Source organism: Monodelphis domestica, chromosome 5 (genome assembly GCF_027887165.1).
Source record: "Monodelphis domestica isolate mMonDom1 chromosome 5, mMonDom1.pri, whole genome shotgun sequence".
NCBI classification, from domain to species: Eukaryota; Metazoa; Chordata; class Mammalia; order Didelphimorphia; family Didelphidae; genus Monodelphis; species Monodelphis domestica.
The window spans coordinates 92,712,151-92,736,166 of NC_077231.1; the positions used below are offsets into that span (position 1 = coordinate 92,712,151).

Here is a 24,016-nt window from a genome sequence, read left to right on the forward strand (position 1 = left end):
ATTTTTACAGCTTGGAGTCTCAAAAGCCCTAGGAGATTCACTAGAAGACTATAGCTTGTGCTTCTTTTGTGAATACCATGATGATGCTTTATACAGAATTGGGAGCATGGGAGTGGATCCTAGATCAAGTTAAAAGGGACTTTAGAGCTGCTATTCCACTGCCCTCATGTTACAGAGAAGGAAACTGAGACCCAAATATGTGAAATAACTTGCCTATGGCCAGATATTCCAACACAGGTCCTCCCAGAGGCCAAATGCAACATTCTTTTCATTGTTTGTCATTTCTAATACTCAGCACCCCTAAATGCTTCTGGAATGAATCTATTTAGTTCAACCAACTGATCAATTGACCAGTCAACAAGTATTTGTTACACATGTTGCTATGTGCCTGGCATTGTTATGAATGCTGGAGATAGAGAATTTTAAGGCAGCATAGTAAAAAAAAGAGTTTGGAGAGTTCTGGGTTTAAATTTGACCTTAGATATTCCAGTGGTATAGTCAGCAAAGCCCTGGGTCCAATTCCCACTTCTGATGCTACTGCCTGTGTGACCCAGGGCAAAACGCTTTATCTCCCTGGGTCTTGGTTTCCCTCTCTGTAAAATGAAGATGTTGGGCTAGCTGGCCTCTGAGGTCCCTCTAGCTCTGAATCAGTGGTCCTATGAGTTATTACTTGTGCAACCCTGGGCAAATCATAACTCCTCCCTGAGTCTCAGTTCCTTCCTTTGCAAAATTAAGGGAATGGGGGCAGTTAGGTGACTCAGTGGATAGAGTGCCAGGCCAAGAGTCAGGAGGTCCTGGGTTCAAATTTGACCTTGAACACTTCCTAGCTGTGATCCTGGGCAAATCACTTAACCCCCATTGTCTAACCCTTACTGCTCTTCTACCTTGGGATCATTACATGATATTGATTCTAAGACGGAAAGTAAGGGTTTAAAAAAAGAATGGGTCACTGAATGAAATAGTCACTGGGGTATCTCTGGGCTTGAAATCCTGGAGTCTGTCCCCTTGCCTCAGTTTCCCCTTTAAATTGGGGACAATAATAGCACTCCCCTCCCCAAGGCTACGGTGAGGCTCCAAAGAGATCGTGCTGATAGGTGCTCTAACAGTTTTAATTAAAGACCTCACCTAGGTCATTGTCCAAGTCAATGTCAGGGGTTGCTTGGGTTCCTTCTTCCCAGCATCTCTCCGCCCCAGCGGCCACCTCCTCCTCTTTCCGCCTGGGGGCGCCAGAGCTAAGAGGCCTCACGGGGGCGGAGCGAGCCGGACCGCCCGAATGCACATGCGCAAGCGCAGGCGCAGTCTTCCATCCGGGTTTCACGCTGGCGGGATCCCCGCGCTCAGTTCGTGGAGGAAATGGCTGGTTGTGAGGATCCTCCAGGCGGCGGGCGGGGGCGCGCGTCCCCGAGGGGGTGCCCCGGCGGCTCGAAGAAGGCAGTGTCGCGCGAACTTCTCCGTGCAGGCTGCGCAAGCGCAGGCGGTGAGGGCTGGGGAGCAGGCGGGGGAGGGGCTGGTCCCGGGCGGTTCAGGATGTAGAGCCTGCTCCACTGTGCGGGCAGGGGACTGGTCCACGGTCGCTTTGCAGCCGTGCTTGGAGGCGGAAGTTGAACTCAGGGGCCTGCCCTCATTCGTGATGCGAAGAAAGGCCCCAGAACCAGAAAAGCTCAGAACCGTCCACATTTTGAGATGTCTCCTTGTTCTACTCTCTCAGTCATGACACTCCCCCCAACCCGTCTAAGGCCCCTGTTCTCTAGCCCTTCCCAGATCTAACATTCCTTATTCTAAGGATCCTCCCAGCCCTGACATCCCCTGTTCTAATGTTCTCTTACCTCTGACTTCCTTCTCCTCAGATGTCTTTCCAAGAAGGCAACATGATGTAAGCACTGACCCTAAAAGCAATGAATCTGAATTCAAAATGACTTGACAGTTTAACTTTGGACAAATCCTTGCCTCACTCTGCTCTTCAATTCTCTAAAATGAGGCATTTGGCCTGGATGTCTTCAGGGATTCAACTTCTGACTTGCTGAGACCTGACAAGACAGTCCCAAATTGATCTGGCAAGAGGAGGAGGGGGAAAGTGGTTCATTTGTGATTGGGGTCACCACAGAGGGGAAGCCTCCCACCCACACAGACCCCTTCTCTCACCTTGGAATAAGAGCAAGTTCAATTTCAGGCACTTTCCTAAGGATGCAGGCTCAGGACAAAAAGATAACCAGAGAATCTGCTTCTTTTGTAGGGTTTCAGGACACATTACTCATTGGTTCCAAAGGCAAGAGCACAGGCTTGCAAACTGTCAGAGTGGAGCCAAGCAGCGGTGAGTGATTATTTAGTGGCTGATGCCCTTTTCCCCTGTGGATTTCTTATCTTAGTCTTGGAGCCTCTCTGGGCCTTTGTTTTCACATCTGTAAAATGAGGAATGATTGTCATCAATTTGTGTTGTTATAGAAGACAGGGTTCTTAACCTGGGGTCCTTGATTTTTCTTTTTTAATTTTCTTTTTGATCTTATTTTTTTTAATTTGAATAACTGTTTCACTATGATTGGTTCCCTTTGTAATCCTATGCATTTTATTTGCCCCATTTAAAAATGTGATTCTGAGGAGCCTATAGCCTTCCCCAGTCTGACTGCCAGAGTGGGGTGGCCCTGATACAATAAAGGTGAAGAACCCCTGGCTCTATGGTTCTGAGCTTCAACTATTCTATGGGCTGTGGGTCTCCCTTTATTGTAGGACTGTATGGATTGAATTGTACTGGCTTCTGGGTGCCTCCGGTGGTCAAGGCCCTGTTTCTGGCCTCTAAGGAACCAAAGATAAGAAAATGGTAGTTCCTGCCCTCTAGGAGCTTACATTCTTCAGAGGGTAGGTGAAGCATGCCCACAGAGTAACTTGATTGAGGACATGGAATGAATTGGAAATCACTGTTTTCCTTTCAAGCTACTCTTGGAATTCTCAAAGATTCCTACCTCTTAGAGGCTAGGAGAAGTTTTGATGTTGGGCCAGGTGGTTCTTGTTCATTCTAGAAAAATAAATTGTTGTTTAGATTTTCAAAACAGGTACAAGAGACCATGTAGAGTGGAAGGAGTGGTGTTGGGATCTCTGGGATGGGCAATTTGAAATGTTCTTTGCCTTGTCCGTGAGCCATACATTTGATTTGTTTTGTGTCTTCTGGCTGTATGGCTGAAGGGGACAGTGGGGAGGGCAGCTTAGAATTTTGTATTTTAAGAACTCAGTTTTTATAAATGTTGTGTAATGGCTTCAAAATAGCCCTTCCCCTTCCCAAAACACTTGATTCTTCACATGTATGACCAACAGTGCATCAGGGATAGGATTTTAAAGGAGCTAAAATAGCACAGTCAGTATTCTAGGAAGTCTTGCTTTCATTGTTCTATAGTAGTAGGCAACAGCCTTCATTCTCACCCCAAAGAAACCCCAGCCACGGACATATTCACTGATAGACTTGAACATTAATACCCACATTTCTATGTCCAGTCACACCTATCCATGCATAGTTTTACTCACAGTGAATAATTTACTAAGCTCTTAATTACAAGGCCTTATGCTAGGGGCTTAGAGAGATAAACATGTATTAAACTCTTCCCCTTCCCCCCTATGTATTGTGACAAATGGCAACCTTCTACCACCCCACTCTCCCAAGCAGATCTGTACAGGTTAACTTTGTTTTACTCTAAATTTAATAATCTGAACAGAAAAGAATTCAGGCAAACAAATATCACTTATAAATAACAATTTCACCAGTTCTAAACTACTTAACAGTTGTCTTTAAAATGTGATTGCTAACTTTATGTAATTATTACATCCTGTTCACTTACATCAATATCACCAGATTTATTTAAACGCTTGTTTTGCTCATACTTTTTATTTTTACATTACATTATTTACAACACTATTCCCTTTTGTAACAAAGGAAAAAAACAATTAAGCAAAACCAGCTGATATGGCAAATGTGTTTTGCACCCATAAGCTGTCCACCTCTCCAAGGAAAAGAGGGCAGGGCATTTCCTCATCATTTTTCTAGGGCCACAGGTGATCATGGTATAATTATACACAATTCAATTTTGTTTTAATATTCTTTGTATTTACATAGAGGTAGTCATTGTATGTATTATTTCTCATGTTCACCTTAATTTAGTCTATATCAGTTCATGCAAGTCTTCCTGTGTTTCCCTGAATTTTTCATATTTGTCATTTCTCATGGAACAATCTTTTCTTAATTTATGTGCTTACAGTTTATTCAGCTATTCCTCATTTGATAAGCACTCACTTTGTTCCTACAAAATGGATTCCTTTTTTTTTCTTGGCTTAAAATTTTTTAAAATTGCTACTTGTGGGGGCAGCTGGGTAGCTCAGTGGATTGAGAGCCAGGCCTAGAGATGGGAGGTCCTAGGTTCAAATCTGGCCTCAGACACTTCCCAGCTATGTGACCTTGGGCAAGTCACTTGACCCACATTGCCTAGCCCTTACCACTCTTCTGCCTTGAAACCAATACACAGTATAGATTCCAAGACAGAAAGGAAGGGTTTAAAAAAAAATGATACTTGTTTTTATACCACCTTCATTTTCAAATACATTCCTTCCCAGAGAATCATCTAACACATTTAGAGAGCCTATAGTGTATGCAGTGTTTCATACCTATAGTCTACCACCTTTGCAAAGAGGATAGAGGGCACATTTTCTCACTTCTTTGTGGTCACATTGAATTACACAATCTTCAGAAGTGTGTGTGTTTGATTTTGTCTTTGTATCCCTAGTACTTGGCACGTAGTAGGTGCTTAAAATTCCCCACTTAAAATTGAAAAAAAAGTTAGTTTTTTCAATAACAAAACATTTTATGACATCTTTTTAATTCTAAGGAAGATCTTAAAAAGATAGTATTTAAGCTTGTGATATTTGGGCAAATAGTAACAGTGATAAGCTAACACTTATTTTTTATATACATATATGTATGTACCACTTATGTCACCTTTTTTCCCCCCTCTAGTTTTAGAAAGAGTGAAGAACTTCCTACCTCACATTGAACAGGCCAACAAAAAACTAAGAGAGGAAATAGCATCGGGTCCCCCAGGCCTATTCAGTATTGAAAATGTTGATGACTCCCTGGAAAAGATCATAGAAATGGTAGGAATACTTGATATTCTTTGACACTTTGAAAACTCCTCTTTCATTGATACACAGAGATTTGGGGCTGGGACCTTTGATTTAAAGTGGCAGAGAGGTCCAGTGGCCAGAGCAGACCTGGATTCCAGCCCCACTGCAGGGTTTGTGACCTAGGCTGAGGGACTCCCTTGACCTGTGTAGTGTCAGTGTCTCCCTCTGGAAGGCGTGGCCAGAAGCCTTGTGCATTTTAGTGAACTTTTAACATTCATGCCAAAGCATTGGTTGTCTAGGGTTAGGTATCTAGCTTGGTGATAACAGAATTAGATCAAGTACTGATTTCTGTGTTTTAATTAAGAAATTATACTGCAGCAAAATTTCTGCATGATTAAAAAAAAACAAACCCAACAAGAACCCTTAGGCAGTTATCTCTAAATAACACCAAACACAAATACACATTTATTGACTATTTATACTAAAATAGGAATTTCTGCAAATGGTGAGTTTGTAACAGCTTGTTAGCTATTCCCTTTCAGAACCTGTTTGTTGTTTTGGCTGTTTGTTTGTAGCTTGTTCCTTTCCTCCAGTAATCAGTGTATACACTGTCTGGTTCTCCCTTTTTTGCTGGGCATTATTCCATGTCAGCCTTTGTAGACATCCTAATAATCCCTCCCATTCTTTACTTTGAAAGGCTTCCTGGTAACCCATTACATATCCATACCTTAGTTTTAAGGCTTTTTACCAACTTTGGGGCATGTAAGTTTCTAGTTCTTGGTGGTTACAAATAATATTTCTAAGAACATCTCTGAAGTGATAGTCCTCATTTTTGTTGTTTTAATTTGATGGTGACACTCTTAGGGGATTCTGAGATGCCGAGGAAGGGGTCATTGAGTCAAAAGATAAAATCCTTATTGTGATCTTAGTGACCATGATCCATTTTCTAGGACGTGGCTGTGGTGGAGATGAGCAGCTCTGATTCTGAAGATCTCAGTTCAGGAGAGGGTTCGGAATCTGAGGATGAAAACAGCATCACTGGAGAGGTCACCACAGAGAATATTAAGCTTCCAAAACCAGGAGGAAGAAAAGGCAAGATAGAAGTCTTGGACAGTTGAACAACCAAATGAATGAAGCTATCTGTCTCAGGCCACACTCCACATTCAGGTGACATAGTCCTCTCAGGCTCCAGGGAATAATTCATGTGACTGACTGTTGTCCAATTCATGGGACATGTGTGCTGTTTCTGTACATGTTGTATATAATTCACTGACATTATGTGTGAAAGTTAACTTTTCTAGCACCTTTCCAAAGTGCCTGGCAAGTAGATAAATGGCACTAAATAAATACTTTTACAATCAACAAAACTTGTGGAGTTTTTCTCTCCTAGAATAAATTAATTTAGTAATGGAAGGAACCTGAGAGATTGAGTCTAACTTGTTTTACAGCTGAGGAAGCTACAGTGTGGAGAGGGATGTGACATGTAAAGTCACCCATGTCCTTGAGTCTTAAGTTCCATACTCTCTCTGCTGTACCTCAGAGCTATCTCCATGACATCATGTTCCATATATCCTTCAGTCATCTGAGTTTGTAAACTCTTGAGTCATCTCTGACTTCTCCCTTGTACTCAGATTTTTGACAAAGCTTGAAAATTCTCCTTCCCCAACATGTCTTGAACTTGTCCTTTCTTTCTACTCATAGCCAACACTCTAGTTTAGGCTTTCATTCTCCCTAACCTGTTCTGTTTCTCCTAATGGGCTCTCTGCTTTCAACCTGGCCCTTTTTCTGTCTTTCTTACATTAGCCAAGGTTGTCTGTCTTAACTGTTGGATCATGTGATGTCTCTGCTCAAAAATCACTGGCTCCCTAGCTCCAGCAAGTTCTTAACTTGGGATTCATGAACTTGTTTTGGATTTTTTAAATCTTACCTTCTGTCTTAGAATCAATATTTTGTATCAGTTTCAAGGCAGAAGGGCAGTAAGGACTGGGCAATTGGGGTTAAGTGACATGCCCAGGGACACATAGCTAGGAATTCCTTTATCTCTGAAGTAAATTTCCCTCTGTAAAGGCTGCCTGATACTAAGTAAATAAGTAGAATTTGGGTGTTAATCACTGGTCCCTGACATTGAGGGTAATATAACTTGATTGAGGCTTGAGCCAAAGTCAGCAGAGAAGATAGCTCAATCCTCGGGGTTCCCTTGGAACCCTAAGGGGTAAGATGGCAAGCCTGGCTCTGAGAGAGGGCCAGAGTATACTTGCTATAAGAGCAAACAATAATGAATTAAACAATACTAGGAAGTCCATTTAATATAGTCATTTTATTACTTAATTGAACTTGGAGAGAAAATTAGTTTTAAAAAGCATTAAGAAAATATTCATACCAATGGAAGGCCCACATTTGATATTTTATAGGATTCTACTAGGATTGAGATGCTTTACTAAGTCCTGGAGATAAAAAAATAAAAGGGGGTGGGGGATGGCCCCTACCTTCATGAAGCTCATGTTCTATGAATGAAGACAGGACTGCTTTCTTTTTGTTGATTGGGGAAATGTTTATATTTTCACAAGGACCAAGAAAATATTTAGGGAAGGAGATCTAGGCTCATGGAATTAAGAGCAGTTATAGGCCACAGTGAAATGTCTATCTCAGATTGTGGATCAGGTAGAATGAAGGTATAAGTCAAGAATTTGAGTTGGTCAAGGAACTGGGAAGTTAAGGGGTTGGGAAGAGATGGTAAGTTAAGCACTGAACTCTTTAAGAAAAGTAGATAAGGTATTATTGTTGTCTAGTCATTCAGTCATGTCTGTTTCTTCATGACCCAATGGGCCATGACTATCCATTGGGTTTTCTTGGCAAGGATCCTGGAGTGGTTTGCCATTTTTGTCCATAAAGGTAAACTTTAGGTTTCCCTAAAGTTTAGTTACAATAAAACTGAAAAGACTGAACTGGGCGGGTGGTTCTTAACTTTGCTTTCCTCCTCTCCTCTGCCTTAAGGGTTCCATGGATAGATTGCAAGGGTACAGGAACTTATATGGGAAAACAGTGATATCTTTGTGTGTGGCAAATGGAACATCTCTCCATTATGGAAGTGAGCAATAAACCATAGTTGAATGAGCAGTACCTGTAATTTTGTCACTGATAGAAATCAGATATCTTCATGTTACAATCCAGCTGTGACAGATAACTCTAAATATTATTTGTACTCATCCCTACTTGGAAATAACTGTAGTTATTAAACTCCCACCACTCTCTCCTGTGACAGTGTTCACATGTGATCACAGTCTTCCTGCCCAGAGTCGGCCTTGCAATAGAATTGGTTTTCTTTGATCTGGTGTGTTGTATTTAAAAATTTTTAAAGCATGAGCCCTAGGTTAGCAAAGTCATGAGGTCATGACACACAAAAGGTTAAAACACCCAGAACAGCTAGGTAACATAGTAACATACTAAGAGCACAAGACCCAGAGTCAGGACCTGGGTTCAAATGTAGCCTTGTTTTTTCTAGGTGTATGATTCAGGGCAAGTTACTTAACCCCAATTAACTAGCCCTTACCATTCTTCTACCTTGGAATTGATTCCAAGATGGAAGATAAGGTTTAAAAAAAAAGAAAAAAATCTGGAACATCTAGGTGACTCAGTGGATTGTCAGGCCCAGAGACAGAGGTCCTTGGGTTCAAAGCTGACCTCTGATACTTCCTACCTTGTGACTCTGAGCAAGTCACTTCACCCCCATTGCCTAGCCTTTACCACTCTTCTGCCTTGGAACCCATACACAATATTGACTCTAAAATGTAAAGTCAGAGTTTTAAAACAAAAACAGATACCCCGGGCTAGATGGAGTGAATCTCCAAGGAAGAGAAGCAGCAGAGGAAAGCCTTGAGGAGCAGGGCAGCAAACCTCACTTCTCCTGGCCCAGGTTGATGGCACTGAGAGAAGGTCTGGCCTTTGGAGCAGATGGCCAGGAAGGCAGTGCTTTCTAAGGGGAAACAGGTTTTCTTGGGCACAATGCCTGGACAGTGGTAGGAACTTTGTAAACGCCTGTTGAATGGAGGATTAGAAGAGGATAAGGAAAAGGGGATCTGGTGATGCTCACATGGAGATATCTGTCTGGAAGGACCAGGCAGGAGGGGGAAGACTCAGGTGGCTTGGGAAGAGAGGGCAGCAGCAACAGTATTTTGGCCTTAGCAAAGGAGTGCCCAAATCCTGGCCAGTTCAGAAGAATGGTAAATTTTGAAGTTCCATCTGGCTGGGGCTCTCACCCTTGGGGTACTGTGATGGAGGGAGGCTTGGGTTTGTTCTCTCTTAAATATCAGCAATGAATGGAGTTTGGAAAGGCCTTTGGGGCAGTGAAGACCTGTGATTGGACCCTAGAAACCTGAAAATGCACACCTTTTGCCTCCTTTAGATAGGAGAGGATCAAAGGGAGAGGATGATACTTAGACAAAAGATGACTTAACCATGGAATGCTTAACACAATGAAGAAATTTGGATTTCTAGACTGTTATAAGATCACCATTCACATTCTTTATTCCTTCTCATTAATACCAGAGAGGTAGAAAATACTTTTTAACAGCTTAGTATGCAGAATTTCAGTTCTACAATCTGTACATATCATACAAAAGCGATATTAAGTGCACTTTGTCAACAGTTTTATGGTACCATAAGTTTTGAACAGGAGTAAATGAGGTTGGATTGGTTTTTTAAATCCAAAGAACTTGAAATCTTTCAAAAATGTGTTTGATGCACAACCTTGTAGAAACCAAATCTCTGTCATTAGTTATCAAGTGTAAAAATATTTAAAACTAATTCAGGCTCACACCCATGCTGATAGACAGGACTATAATCATGGGAAACTTGTCCGTGTTTTTTCCTCCCCCTGCTGGTTAATTCTATTTGTTCCAACAGCACGTTCAGAAGTCCTATCAGGCGATGGATGGGTGGAGAACACAGTGATGGAGAGGAATTCTTCAAGAGGAATTCTCTAGAGAAGATGGTGATCTAATATTCCAGAGTGACTGCCTTTGTTTTCAGGTACTCCCGGAGAGCCTCTTCGCCTGGAGGGGAGAATATTAGTAAGTGACTCATTCAAAAGTGATGGGTACCCTCATACTTTCAGATAGGTACTCTCTACTTCTGTATGTGAGCTGTGTTTAAAAAAAAAAAGATTGTGGGAGGGACAGATCATGAAAAGAAGGCCTTCAGATAAGAGGCTTAGAACTGCAACAGGACAGCTTCAGACCTAGATGGTTCTTCTTTATTTCCCTTCTCTATCCCAAACTTTGGGCTATTTAAAATATGACAGCATCTTTAGCAAGTTATAGACTAAGACAAGAGTTCTTCACTTTTTTGGTGTCCTGGACCCCTTTGGCAGTCAGTCTTGTAAAGCCTGACTCCTTTTCAGAATCATGTTTTTTACATGCATAAAAGAAAATACAGAAGACTACAAAGGAAATCAGTTATATTGAAATAGTTATCAAAATATTTTGAAGGGGAAGGGGGTGTGCAGTGAGGTGGTTAGTGGATAGGGAGTCAGGGATCAAATCTGGCCTCAACCACTTCCTACCTGGATGACCGTGGGCAAGTCACTTAATTCCAACTGCCTAGCCCCTACTACTCTTCTGCCTTAGAACTGATACTTAGTATAGATTCTAAGACAGAAGGGAAGAGTTAAAAAAATTTTTTTAAAGAAAAGTTTATGACTTCCAGATTAAATTTAGTCTGTTGACCTTAAAATTCAGGGAATCAAATGAGATTAGGATCATTAATTCAGTACCAGAAGGAGCCTTAGAAGCCATTAAATCCAATTAACCTATGGGAAATAATGAAATGACTCATTTTATAGAGGAGGAATGGGAGGCCCAGAGAAATAGTTAAGATTCTCCTTTCTAACTAAGCATGATTACACAGGACTCAAAGAATATTAAAGGAGGAAATAACTAATCTAGAGAGTCTTTACTGTGCCATGAGTGACAACAATAGCCTCCTAGCACATTGACAGAGGACAGTAAGGTTTTACAACATACTCAAAAAAAGTATGTCTCAAAAATGAGGAAAATGTTCCTTCCCCAACCTAATGGAATTCAGAACAAGTGATCCATGGTTGAAATCGCTAAAAGTGTAGCAAAGAACAAATGTAAACTGTCCTGAAGAATAAGTTAATAGTATCTACTGAAAATCTACTCAGATAGGAGTAGCCATTCTAGTAAAACACGGGTATCTGTTTTTGTTGCATCAAAACAATTATAATTGAATGCAAGCTGTCTTTGTGGCATGCCTGCTATTAGAGAGGGCACATTGGAGAAAATGTACCTGTTGCCCTAGGGGTGGTATTGTACTGTTTGGGGTAAGTTTGGGACATTGTGACCTGCTAGTCTGATTTACAGTCAGGGACAGTGTTGACTCAGAGCTCTACATGGCAATCAATATTTACTCCTGGTGCCATGGCCATCCTTTTTTCTACCTTCCCCTTGATGCAGTCAACACAAGGCAAAAGGCAGAGGGAAAGCTGAGAACTATAAAAGAAAAAAATAAGATTGCTAGTCTTACTATCTCTAAAACAGGTACAGTCTTTTCCTCCTAAAGTTAACTTTGGACTTAAAAAAAAAAAATCAGTTGTTAGAGTACCTTTATGTAACTTTTAATAGTGCTTCCTAGCTTGGTGAAAAAGCCCTTAGGAATGACAAGATAGGGAACAGCTTAGGTGGCTCAGTGGATTGAGAGCCAGGCCTAGAATTGGGAGGTCCTGGGTTCAAATGTGGTTTCTGATACTTTCTCTATATGTAACCCTGGGCATTTCACTTAACCCCTATTGCCTAGCCCTTACCAGTCTTCTGCCTTGGGACCAATTGCTCCTTTCTATGAAATAGTATTGATTCTAAGATGGAAGGTATTGTCATTTCTAAAATTGTTGCCCCTAAAGTTGTTTCTGAAATTGCCCCCATTATTGCTAATTTTGCTGAAGATATGGCTCCAGCATCTATAATTACACATTAGATGTCCCTTTCTTCCACACATACAGCAAATTGGTGCTTGGTTATTGTATTGCCTTTGATTTCTAACTTTTCTTTCATCCCTGACAGCAGCTAATGCAACCGTTGTCTCTCCTTTCTCAGCTTTATCCTGTTTACTTTTTAATGCCCTTATTTCTTTCCTTAATTCTTCCACTAGTTCTGTATTATCATCATCTCATTTTAGCTGATTCCCTGTGTGCACATATATAGCAACTCATATCTCATTGAGGTCCATCTCCATCCAGTTGGGACAGTGAAGTTTAAAATAATTTTTTACTACAGTGCAGCAGTTCATAACAAACTGTCTGTGCAGGTGGTGAATGTCTTTCTCTTGAGATGTCTAGGTCTATGTATCTTTCCCCAAGCTCTATTAATCTATCCATGAATGTAGACAAGTTCTCTCCAATTTCCTGTCTTAATTTTTCACTTATTCTAGGCCCCTGGCCTCTCTGAGCATTGCCTTGTTGCTTTAATAATTGCTTCACCAATTTTTCAAAATCTTTGTCATTGTTCCAGTCTGCTATGCTCCAATCTTCATTAGTTACCCTGATCACTTTTTCTTTTTCTCTCTTTGTTAGTAACTCATCCATAAGATAATCAAAGTCCAACCGAGTGGGATTACATTATTTGCAGATCTTCTCTATTTTCTTTATTACAGCTATGGGATCCTCCTCAAAAGAAGGAGTACTGCATTTGAACCCTTCTAAATCTGCAGGAGTAAAACATCTAAGTTGCCTAATATTTATGAGCTCATGTTCCAGAGTAAACATTGTCACTTCATGGAGTGGGAAAAAAGTAGTATCATTCTTTTTTGGTGCAGCTGTTATGGTGAAATCAGTTGTTTTTGTAGGTTTGGTAGAATCAGGTTTTGAGATTTTTTTGGTTTAATTGGGCAATGATCTCCAATTATGCTAGCCTGACTTCTGTTTGCTTATCATTCATTTGTTTCTTATTGTTCATTTGTTAATTATTATATTATTAATTATTGAGTATAGGTGGTACCCCCCCCCAATAATACCAATATCATGAGAAATGTACATATTGGTATTAATTGTAATATGTCTCTCACTGTGAGATCTAGCATCCCACTAGAGGTTGTAGGCAATGGCAGATGCTGGAGGTAAGCTGGAATACCTTCACGAATTAATTGAACAATGGTCTGAAATACCATGATTCCTGTTTGTTTTCTGTCAATTTTTTATTTTAGGTTCCTGTGGTTCACCAATTGTGATAGGTGAATAATAGCTGGTGTATTGATAACCAAATTATTATTAAATAGCTGTTATAGTAATTATAGCTGTCAATTGTTAAACTATTTACTGGCGGTGGATGGACTTCAGGAAGCATTTTGATCCAACCCTATTTTATTAGTAGTTGAGGTAGAAAAAGGAAGGAAGAGGATAAAAACTAGGAGTTAAGAATAAGATATGAACTCTATTAATCCAAAATACTAAAATTGTCTATATAACACAACTCCCCCCAAACTGGCTCCTCATGGAGCTTCTTCTTCGTCTACCAAGGTAGACATTACACTTAAAATTATTCACTATCTAATTTAATCCTAAGATAATATATAAAATCTTAAAATTAATATGAATTCTTTATCTTCAAACACCTCCTAAAAATAATATATTAAATCAAATTTTTTATTTCTATTTCTATTCACAGAGAAGCTGACACAGCTCCTCTCCCTCCACTCCAATGGTCCAACTGTCTGTGACAATTCATACAAAATAGCTTTCTAGCACCACTTCAGGTTCTGAGGTGAAACTTTCAGTAAACATACTTCTCAGTTTCAATATGTATCTCAACTCTTAAGTAAACAGTATCTAAAGTCACTAAAATTTTCTTCTCTCAGAGAAAAGATCCAACTACCTGCTCTCAAGGGGAAGTCCAAGAGACAGGCCCAGAAACTCCCAACTGTTTCTCTTTTACCTACATCTCTTAAAGTGACCTTGGTAAGTTCTGTGGTCTTCTCCCTTAAAGGGGACAGTGTAAAAATCATAAACCCTTTCTCTGATCTAAGCCCCGCTCCTAATTAAATTAAACAAATCCTAATCATAACAAAGGTAAGGGTTTTAAAAAATAAAAGAAATGACAAGACGGGGCAGAACCATGTGGCAAATTAGAGGCAGCAACCCAGCTCAACTCTGAAGGGTGGGAAGGAGAGAAAGAATGTAGACCTCAACATTCAAAGAGAAAAGAATGTTAAAAAAAATGATACTAATAATGAAATTACTTTAAATTTGTTCAAAATGGACTAGGAGTCTAAGGCAAGTGAAAGATCAGGAGCACAGACATAGCCTTACCCAAGTCTTTGCCAAAGCCAGACTGTTTCACGCCACCAAATGGGGCTGCCACATCAGTCTTGTTGTAAGTATTAATGAAAACCGTCCCTGCTTCCAGTTTTTCACTCACATACATAGCCTTATTTATATCTTTTGTGAAAACCCCTGAAGCCAAGCCATACTCAGTATTGTTTGCTTGTCGCAACACTCCATCAATATCCCTGTAAGATGAAAAGAAATCACTGAAATGCTGTACCATGAGTGACAATGGCGCCCTCCTAGCCCACTGACATAGCACATTAAAGTTTTACAAAGTACTTCCAAAAAAGAGGATTGTCTTAAGAATAAGGAAAATGTTCCTTCCCCAACTAACGGAATTCAGAACAAGTGATCCATGGTTGAAATATAATCAACACACATTTGACTTCAACCAAATATTTTCTGCAAGCCATATCATACAGTATAAATCAGGAAATTATTTAGTAAATGCAATTTATTACAAGAAAACACTCATGGTCAACGAGGTGTTTGAGGAAAAGGTGTTAGACTGGGATCTCTGAACTATGAGCTCCTGGATGAGCAGATTGGTCCTGGTGATTTCAGTTGCCTCTCAGTTTTGGAGAACTGTTGCAGGGACCACTAAGGTAGTAAGCCACTTACCTAGGGTTATCTGTAGTGTCAGAGATTTGCACCCAGGTCTTCCTGATTTTGAGGCCAACTTTCCATCCATTATATCATGCTGCCTCCTGTGTATTCAAGGTCATTGAAAATCTGGGCCCCAAGTTACTTTTTTTAAAATATATTTTTTGTTTATTCATATAGGGGTATAAATTTATATATAATATATTATATATTGTACATAATATATAATATATAAATATAAAATACAAATTTTATATTTAAATACCACCTTTACACTTTTGAAATCTTTTCCTCACAATAAGCTGGGAGGTAGATTCCCGCTCATTGCTCTTTTCTATGAAACACCCACTTCAGACAAAATGACCTATTTGCTTACTGTGGAAAATCAAGTAATCTCTGCCTATGAGGACCTAAAGGGAATGAGATATCTGTGCAGAAGAGACATGTATGACAGATTGGAGAACAGAGAGATCGATTACTTACGGGAAGGGCCATAAGGCAAAATTTCCTAGCCGAGGTCACACATGAGCTGGGTTCTGAAGGAAGAGGAAGATTATTCAAAGATGGAGGGACCTGTACATAAAGGCACCGAGATGGCAAAGGGCAGATCAAATTCATGGAAAGATCTGAAATGGAGTTTGAAATTTGGAGTGCAGAAAAGGAAGCCGAATGTGATAAGATGGGCAAGATTGTCTGGGTCCAGCATGTAGAGTAGAGCTTTGAGTATCAGACTAAGGGGTTTGTGTCTTACTCAGTGAGGCTTTGGAAGTCCCTGATAAGTTTTGAGCAGGGAGACGGATGAGTAGTAGAAAGGAGAGTCTAGAGATGGGGAAACCAGTCAGGACTGAACAAGAGCCCAGAGGAGCCGTGAGGAAGAGCTGAAGGAGGGCAGGAGCAAGAGAACAGAGCTATAGGAGGTGCTGCAACGATTGGACTTGAGAACTAGCTGGATGGGGGAGGTGAAGGACAAGAGAGGACCAAAAGGTCGATGGGAGGACAGCGATGTCCTCAGTAAGGCTGGGGCCAGTCTGAACACAGGGCATCGGATGGGATGGCAGAACAGCTGGGCAGGCATTCAGCTGACAGCCATATGGAGTAGTTTAATAAAGTCCCTGTAGGGGAGAGGGGACAGCGAGAAGACAGAAAGGACCAAGGTAAAGCCTTAAGGCACAGCCACATTCAGCAGCTGGGAGGAGAAAGAGCAGTTGGGCAAGGAGGCAGATAGAGAATAAAGAGATGGGAAAAGAATCAGGACAGTGGAGGACCGAGGATTCCAGGACAGAGAGGATATGATCGAGTGGTCACTAATATTAAACGCTGCTGAGGGACAGTGAGGTGGTTCAGTGGACAGAGAGCCAGACTTAGAGTCAGGAGGGTCTGGCTTCAAATCTGATCTCAAACAACTGTGTGATGCTGGGCAAGTCACTTAACCCTGAGTGCCTAGCCCTTACCACTTTTCTGCCTTGGAACTGACACTTGGTATCTATTCTAAGACAGAAAGCAATGGTTTAAGGGAAAAAAATATTAAATGCTGCTGAAAGACCAAGTAGAATGGGGACTGAAGAAAGGGCCTTGCATTTGGTGATAAGGTCAATACTAACTTGGGAAAAGGCAATTTTGGTAGTGATGAGGCTGGAAGCCAGAATACAAGAGGCTGAGGAGAAAATTGTTAGAGAGGAAGTAGAGATAGTAGAATTATTCTTTCTGGAAGTTTGATGGTAAAGAGAGAATGATGAGTCTAGAGAGGAAGAAAGATCATGGCTAGAGTGTTTGGGGGGACTGAAGGCAGAGGAAAAAGCCAAGAGAGGGAGCAATGGAATCCAAGAGAGAAAGAATGACTGATGGGAGACTGGAGGAGATGGGGTCAAGGGCACAGCTTTGGAAGGACCAAGGGCTACCAGCTCATCCTCTTTAAGGAGAGGAAAGGTGGAGAATCCTGCTGGTGGAGACAGTTTTTGAAGGGGGAAGAGGAGAGTGGAAGGTGCTCACACCAAATGTTCTTGATCTATTTATTAAGCAGGAGTGAGGATCATCTGTTAAAAAAGGAAAGCAGGGATGTCTGTATTTAAGGCGATCAGAGCAAGTCTGGAATTGTTGATGCAGTGAATTTGATAGGGTGATGAATAAGCCCTTCCATGCAGTGGTCAGGGTCCTGGTGATGTTAGCAGGCTCAAGTTGGTAGCTGACATTTTCAGCATATGCTGTTGACTTCTTCCAATAGCACTCAGTAATTCAAGGCTGGTCATGCTTGATAGGAGAAGTTTAGGCCACATAAAATGCTATGTGTGAATAACACTGTGGCAAAGAAAAAAAAGGAATTAAAATCTAAATTGAATTGAAAATAGCAAACATACCCATGTTTAAATTTAGAAATGACCATAACTGGCCCAAATGACTCCTCCTTGGCAAGGTACATATGGTCTTCAACATCTGTGAACACAGTTGGCTCCATAAAAAAGCCTAATCCAGAAAAAGAGATATATGATTATCAAGATGGTTTTATCCGTCTCAATTCTTCCCACTTAAATATAGTAGGAGTTGTTATAATTTTTTTACAGGTCATAAAAATGTATATCTAAATATCTCACCTTTTAATTTAATATATATTTCTATATACATCAGTATTTAAATTATTATTAAATATAAAATTATTTTTTAAAATGTGATATTTTTTAAACCCCTCCCTTTTGCCTTAGAAGCAACACTAAGTAGTAGTTCCAAGGCAGAAGAGTAATAAGGGCTAGACAACTGGGGTTAAGTGACTTGCCTAGAGTCACACAGTTAGGAAGTGTCTGAGGTGAGATCTAAACCCAGAATCTCCTATCTCCAGGCTTGGTTCTCTATCCACTGAGTCATTTAGTTCTTTTTTATTAAAAAAAATAACATTTTAATACCATGGTAATTTCACCCAGGAACCCTCAGTGCTTGGGGGCTCCTCACCCTGGAAGACAGGCTATCTCCCCCCTGTAGTTTTCCCATTCTGCAACATACATATGCTCTCCTGGGCCCATTTTTCCTTTTCCCATTGGTGAGTTCCTCTTAAGGCTGCCATTTTGGAGAGGGTCCCAGGCTGGCTAACCTTCATTTCCTTCGTTGCTGTGATTTGACTTTCTGCACTTTACCAAGCCTCACCCCCACATGCTTTGTGCCTCCTTTTGTCCTGCTGTTTCCCCTCTGTGAGAGCACGGTTGTCTCTCTTTGTGTTTGTACCCAAAGTTCTTAGCATAGTGCCTGTTGTTACCTATCAAGCCCTTAATAGATCAGTGTTCATTGCCTTGTCTCCCCTAGCTGGCCAGCAGCATCACAGTCCATCCCAAAGCATCGGGCCAGTTCTGTCTCCCTAGGAGAATCGGCTTATTTAAGGTTAGAGAAATTTTGTTTTCCCAGGTAATAAGTCTCAAGATGAAATTTCAGAATGCCCCCAATCAGGCTGTATTGATGTGAGGTGGCAGATACCTGGGGTTTACAGCCACCCTGCGTTCAGAAAAGCTGGGTTCAATCTCACTTCTGCTCCCCGAGTCACGTGGGTCATACCCACTCCAAGGCTTAATTTTCTGATCTACAAATAGAGGAATTTGGGCTTCCTGTCTGAGCACCTTTCTTTCCACTTCTAAACCTTCTGCCCTCGGCCATTTACATAGTATTTTACAGACTCACATTCATGATTTTATTTGAGCCTTAAGGTAGGTAAGATGGATAGATCTATATTCCCCCAATTTGAGGGAAAAAAAAGATCATGAACATTAGACAACATGGCCAGAAGACGAGAGAAGAGAGCTCAGAATCCTAGACTTATTGCCCAGAGTTTTCTTTCCTTTGTACCATGAATGCCTCAATTTACTGTGCAGGCATGTCATGGCTGCGATGAAGTGTTAATGCCTTTTTCCCATTTAGGGAATAGAAAGATGCTCTAGAAATGTGGTACACGAACAAAGCTGAGGAGGCACAGTGCTGGTTCTTACCCGGCCTGGGGACTTGTCTTCCTCCACATACCAAAGTAGCTCCTTCTCTCACCCCAGTTTCACAGTATTGCAGAAGTTTATCCAGGTGGGCCTTGTGGTTCTGGGGGCCGTGATCCGTGGATCGGTCAAGGGGGTCGCCAATTTTCATCTTTTTTATTTCTTCTACCTATGGTCCCCCACAGTTAAGGAAACACAATTTATAATTTACAGAACACAAGTGGTGCTAATTCCTTTGAACTAATTCTTTAAAATGAGTAAGCAGCTGTTTCTTAAGTATATATTTACATAAGATACCAAAAAGTACATTTCCACTAGAAATATTTTTAGGTCTGGCACATACTCCAGTGCTGAAAATCTATAATAAATAATAATGAAAATTACCCTTTATATAGTGCTTAGTATTACCAAGCACTGTGTTAAATGCTTTATCATTATCTTATTTCATCTTTGTAACAAACTCAGAGATAGTTGCTATTATTATCCCCATTTAACAGATGAGGAAATTGAGGCAAACAAGCTAACAAGTGTCTGAGGTCAGATTTAAACTCAGGTTTTCCTGACTCTAGGCTTGGTACTCTATTTTCTATGCCACTTGGCCGCTCTTCTGGCTTTTATGTGAAACATGGTTGACACCATCATGGCCTTCAATATACTAACAATGGGAAAAGCCTTGACTACTGAGTGGATTTCTTTAAATGTACAATGAGGGTGTTGGACCTAGCCTAGAGGAATTTTAAAGTCTCTTTAAGGTCGTAAATTTCTGAGCCTTAAAAAAAATATTTTCCAATTGCTCCCTTATTTTTCAGAAACACTTGCGTTACTGACCTGGAGTATTTTGTTTCTTTCTTCTTTTTTAAATTAAAAATCCACTTCCCCTGCAATTATATGTAAAAAGTTTCCAGTATTTTAAAAAGAATTTTGAATCTTGAATCCTCCTCCACCCTCCTGCTACCTAGAGTATTTTGTTTGAAAAAAAAATACACAAAGGGACAGCTGGGTGACTCAGTGGATTGAGAGTCAGGCCTAGAGACAAGAGGTCCTGGATTCAAATCCAACCTCAGATACTTCCTAGGTATGAGACCCTGGGCAAGTCATTTAACCCCCCATTGCCTAGTCCTTATCACCCTACTGCCTTAGAACCAATATGCAGTATTGCTTCTAAAATAGAAGTTAAGGATTTAAAAAAATATATACAAGTATAGGATGAGGAAAATATAGCTAAATAATCGTTCATGTGAAAAGGAGCATGGGAATTTAACAGACGTCAAGCTCAAATATGACTCAAAAATATGGCTGCCAAACAAATCAAAACAAACCCTAGCATGATCATGGGTTTAATATCAAAAATCTAGTATCCAGAAGGAGGGACATGGTGGTCCAGTTGTACTCTGTCTTGGTCAGATCACAGTTTGGATTTTTTTTGTAATCTTGATACCATATTTGATTTTATTTTTAAACCCTTCTCTTCCATCTTAGAATCAATGCTGTGTATTGTTTCCAAGGCAGAAGAGCAGTCAGGGCTAGGCAATGGGGGTCAAGGGACTTGCCCAGGGTCACACAGCTGGGAAGTGCCTGAAGCCATTTGAACCCAGGACCTCCCCTCTTTGGACCTGGCTCTCTATCCAGAGAACCACCTAGCTGCTTCCTTCATTCACTTTTCTCTACCTTAAAAAATTTTTTGTTTTTTTAATGTCAGGAAAATATTATTTCTCGCTTCCTCTCCCTCCTATCCCTACCACGCCAAAATGTAAAAACAAAACAAGTCAAAATCCATGTCAAAAATATCCACCGTCCAGGAACACAAATGATCACATTGGCTGTGCTCCAAAAGGTGTATCTTGTTCTGCATTTTGGATCTATCACATCTCTCCATTAGGAAGTGAGTAGCATACATGCCTCATCATTGGGTCTCTGGAGGCAGAATTGGTCTCATCATTGTTGGAGAGTTCTTAAATCTTTCAAAATCACTTTCCTCCCTCCCTCCCTTCTTTGCTTCCTCCCTCACTACCTTCCTTTCTTCCTGGCTGCTATTGAATAAACTATTCTCTTGGTTCTGTTCAGGTCATTTTGCTTATATAGATCTTTCCAGGTTTCTCAGAAACTTTCCCTTTCATTATTTCTCAAAGTGCAATATTATTCCACCCTACTCATTTAGTGTAATTTGTTAAGGTTTTCCCAACTAAATGGCGACATCTCCTTAGTTTCCAATTCATTGCTGGTCACACAAAGAGCTGCTAGCTATAAATATTTTTGCACATATGTGACCTTTCCTTTTTTCTTTGATCTCATGAAGTACAGGCCTAGTCATGTTATTGCTGGGGGGGTGCACAGTTAATGACTTTTTGGGCACGCTTCCAAATTGCTTTTCAGAATGGTTGGATGGTTTCACAGTTCCACAGACTGTGTTAATATGATTATTTTCCTGTAGCCCCTCCGACACTCATCATTTTCCTTTTTTTGTCATCTTTGCCTATCTGATGGGTGTGAACTGGAACCTGAGAATTACTTTAATTTGCATTTCACTAATTATCAATGATTTGGAGCATATTACCCCCCCCCCTCATATGGTCATTAATAGCTTAGATATCTTCCTTTGAAAACTGCTGGTTTATATTCTTTGACCATATACCTATTATGATTACCTTGTACTTCTTTCTTTCTTTATTTTTAAAAATCCTTATCTTCTGTCCTAGAATTGATAGAGTATAAGTAACAAGGCAGAAATGTGGAAAGGACTAGGCAATTGAGGTTAAGCAGCTAACATAGGGACACACAGCTGAGGTCAAATTTGAACCTAGGACCTCCTATCTCCAGACCTGGCTCTAACTACTGAGCCATCTAGCTGTCCCACACCTACCTAATTCTTAAAGATATTTGGGAAGAAGATTTTCCTGGATCAGATTCCCCAAATAGTTAGGAAATTCATATTAAGTCCTCATATCCCTGAGGACTTTAAACTCAATTTACAATTCTTCAAGTACCATAAATCTAATTTCATTCCCATCCCATTGTCATGGTTTCCCCCCTAATTTACATTCCCTACAACCTTGTAAACTAGTTCTTTGTTTGCTTGTTTCTCTTCCCTTTCTTCTTCTTTTCTCTTCTTCTCTTCTCTCCTCTCTTTTCCTTCTATCTTAGAATCAATAAATGTATTGGTTCCAAGACAGAAGAGTGTTAAGGGCTAGGCATCAAAGGTTAAGTGACTTGCCTAGGGTCACACAGCTAGGAAGTGTCTCAGGTCAATTTTGAACCCAAGACCTCTCATCTCTGGACCTAGGTCTCAGCCTCCTGTATTTCTTGATGCAAAACTCTTGATTTGAGGTAGAAGGGGCAATGGATGAGTGTGACCCAGAGGGGCAGAGATGGTTGGTGAGCTGGAATTTAAGAATGACTGCTCATTTAGCCTTGGTCCCTAGCACCTAGCAGAGTGTGGCACACAGTAGGTGTACAGCTTAAAAAAAAAAAGTTGATATTGTTGACAAAAGTTTGTTGTGGGTAAGCAGATTCAGGTAATAATTAATAAGGCTAGTTATAAAGCACGTTGGAGTACTTTGTAGACACGGTGTCTCTAAGCAAAGAACTAACTCTTCTGTTGAATTCTGAGAACATCTAGCATGTCTTACCACTCGTCTCACAAATTCATCATGAATGGATTCTTCTACAAATAACCGGCCTGCTGCGATACAATTCTCTCCTTTATTGAAATAAACCGCTCCCATGCCCTTAGAGAGAAGAAAAGAAAGGGAGTTGTTAAACTAAAGATGTTACCTTTAACAGTTACACAACACAGAAGAATCACAGAAAAAGAAAAACCTATTTGGGTTAAGCTATTCATTAGATCGGTGCCTGGAAACTATATTAAGCTATTTATTCATGACCTGACACAGTCTTAGAGCTGTATTTTTCCCCACCTTCCTTTTTCCCTTTTGCTCATTAGCATTTCTATTCAGATAACCATCTATTAAGGTACTGAGAGGCTGAGGTTTGGAGGACCTCATTTGTTTCTTTTAAACATTTTAAAATTATTTTCCCATGGTTACATGATTCTTGTTCTCTCCCTCCCTTTTCCCTCCTCCCTTCCAGAGCTGACAAATAATTCCACTGGGTTGTACATTATTATCACTCAATACCTATTCCCATATTATTCATTTTTGTCATAGAGTCTTTTAAAACCATAACCCCAAATCCTATACCCATATAAATAAGTGATAAATCACATGCTTTTCTTCTGTGTTTCTGCTCCCACAGTTCTTTCTCTGGCTGCGGACAGCATCTTTCTCATAAGTCCCTCAGAGTTGTCCTGGATCATTACATTGCTGTTAATAGCAAAGTCTATCACATTTTGTCATTCCACAATGTTCTAGTTACTGTGTACGATGCTCTGGTTCTATTCATTTCGCTCCACATCAGTTCATGGAGGTCTTTCCAGTTCATATAGAAATTGGAGGACCTCATTTGGAAGAAATATGAATCCTAGAAATACCTACATGGTTAGACATGTTATGTACAAGGCTTGGTGCTTTTTAAGCCATATAACTTTAGAAAGAAAAATTGGAGAAAATTTTGATTCTGATTTCAAGTAGCTGTCCATTGACACGCTTTAAGATAAAAGTTGTCTGGAATGGCAAGATTTCAAACATGGTGGAATTCAAGGCTTCACTTAAGCTTAATAAAATAATCGTTTCCTGTCCCCTCTATGTGCCCATACCAACACCCCATGAATTCAGCCCTTCTGTCTGTCTGCTGCCTGTCTCGTCTATTTCAGACTGTGAACCATTTGCTGGCAGGCATAGTGTTTTGAAGGTATACCGTACATTCTTACCCCAGAGCAAATAGCATACAACAGTGGAACCTTCTTAATTCAAAATTACATTACCTATATTGATCTCATATTATTTGAGGATTGTTGCTTAATTAAGGAACAGCAGCCTCGTGACAGAACTCTGTTAAAACCCCTTTCCTGGGTGGCAAACATCTTTTCCTTTGGAACTTCTGACTTCTCCGATATCATTCTTGC

At 40.4% G+C, this 24,016-nt stretch overlaps 2 protein-coding genes across 2 annotated transcripts in view; one reads left to right on the top strand and one right to left on the bottom strand.

Moving 5' to 3' along the window:
• Positions 1-1,285: 1,285 nt before the first annotated feature.
• On the top strand, positions 1,286-6,467 carry NOPCHAP1 (NOP protein chaperone 1). The gene is made up of 4 exons (XM_056798791.1): positions 1,286-1,477; positions 2,234-2,311; positions 4,994-5,130; positions 6,051-6,467. Exons 1-4 carry the CDS (start codon positions 1,354-1,356, stop codon positions 6,216-6,218), a joined length of 507 nt encoding a protein of 168 aa, XP_056654769.1. The 5' UTR covers positions 1,286-1,353; the 3' UTR covers positions 6,219-6,467.
• Positions 6,468-9,598: 3,131 nt separating this feature from the next.
• Positions 9,599-24,016, bottom strand: part of ALDH1L2 (aldehyde dehydrogenase 1 family member L2) — a 96,275-nt gene continuing 81,857 nt past the window's right edge. The window contains exons 19-23 of the mRNA XM_007503357.3: positions 22,623-22,721; positions 19,000-19,165; positions 17,392-17,497; positions 14,417-14,616; positions 9,599-10,151 (exon numbers count right to left, since the gene is read on the bottom strand). Coding sequence (XP_007503419.1) covers positions 10,096-10,151; positions 14,417-14,616; positions 17,392-17,497; positions 19,000-19,165; positions 22,623-22,721 — 627 coding nt within the window. The 3' untranslated portion in view covers positions 9,599-10,095. The remainder of the gene's footprint in view (positions 10,152-14,416; positions 14,617-17,391; positions 17,498-18,999; positions 19,166-22,622; positions 22,722-24,016) is intronic.

Excerpts from the sequence above, each read along its gene's own strand:
- NOPCHAP1 (XM_056798791.1), top strand. The coding sequence starts at position 1,354 with ATGGCTGGTTGTGAGGATCCTCCAGGCGGCGGGCGGGGGCGCGCGTCC. Across the intron at positions 2,312-4,993 it reads CAGAGTGGAGCCAAGCAGCG|TTTTAGAAAGAGTGAAGAAC; the intron begins GTGAGTGATTAT and ends TCCCCCCTCTAG. Across the intron at positions 5,131-6,050 it reads TGGAAAAGATCATAGAAATG|GACGTGGCTGTGGTGGAGAT; the intron begins GTAGGAATACTT and ends TCCATTTTCTAG.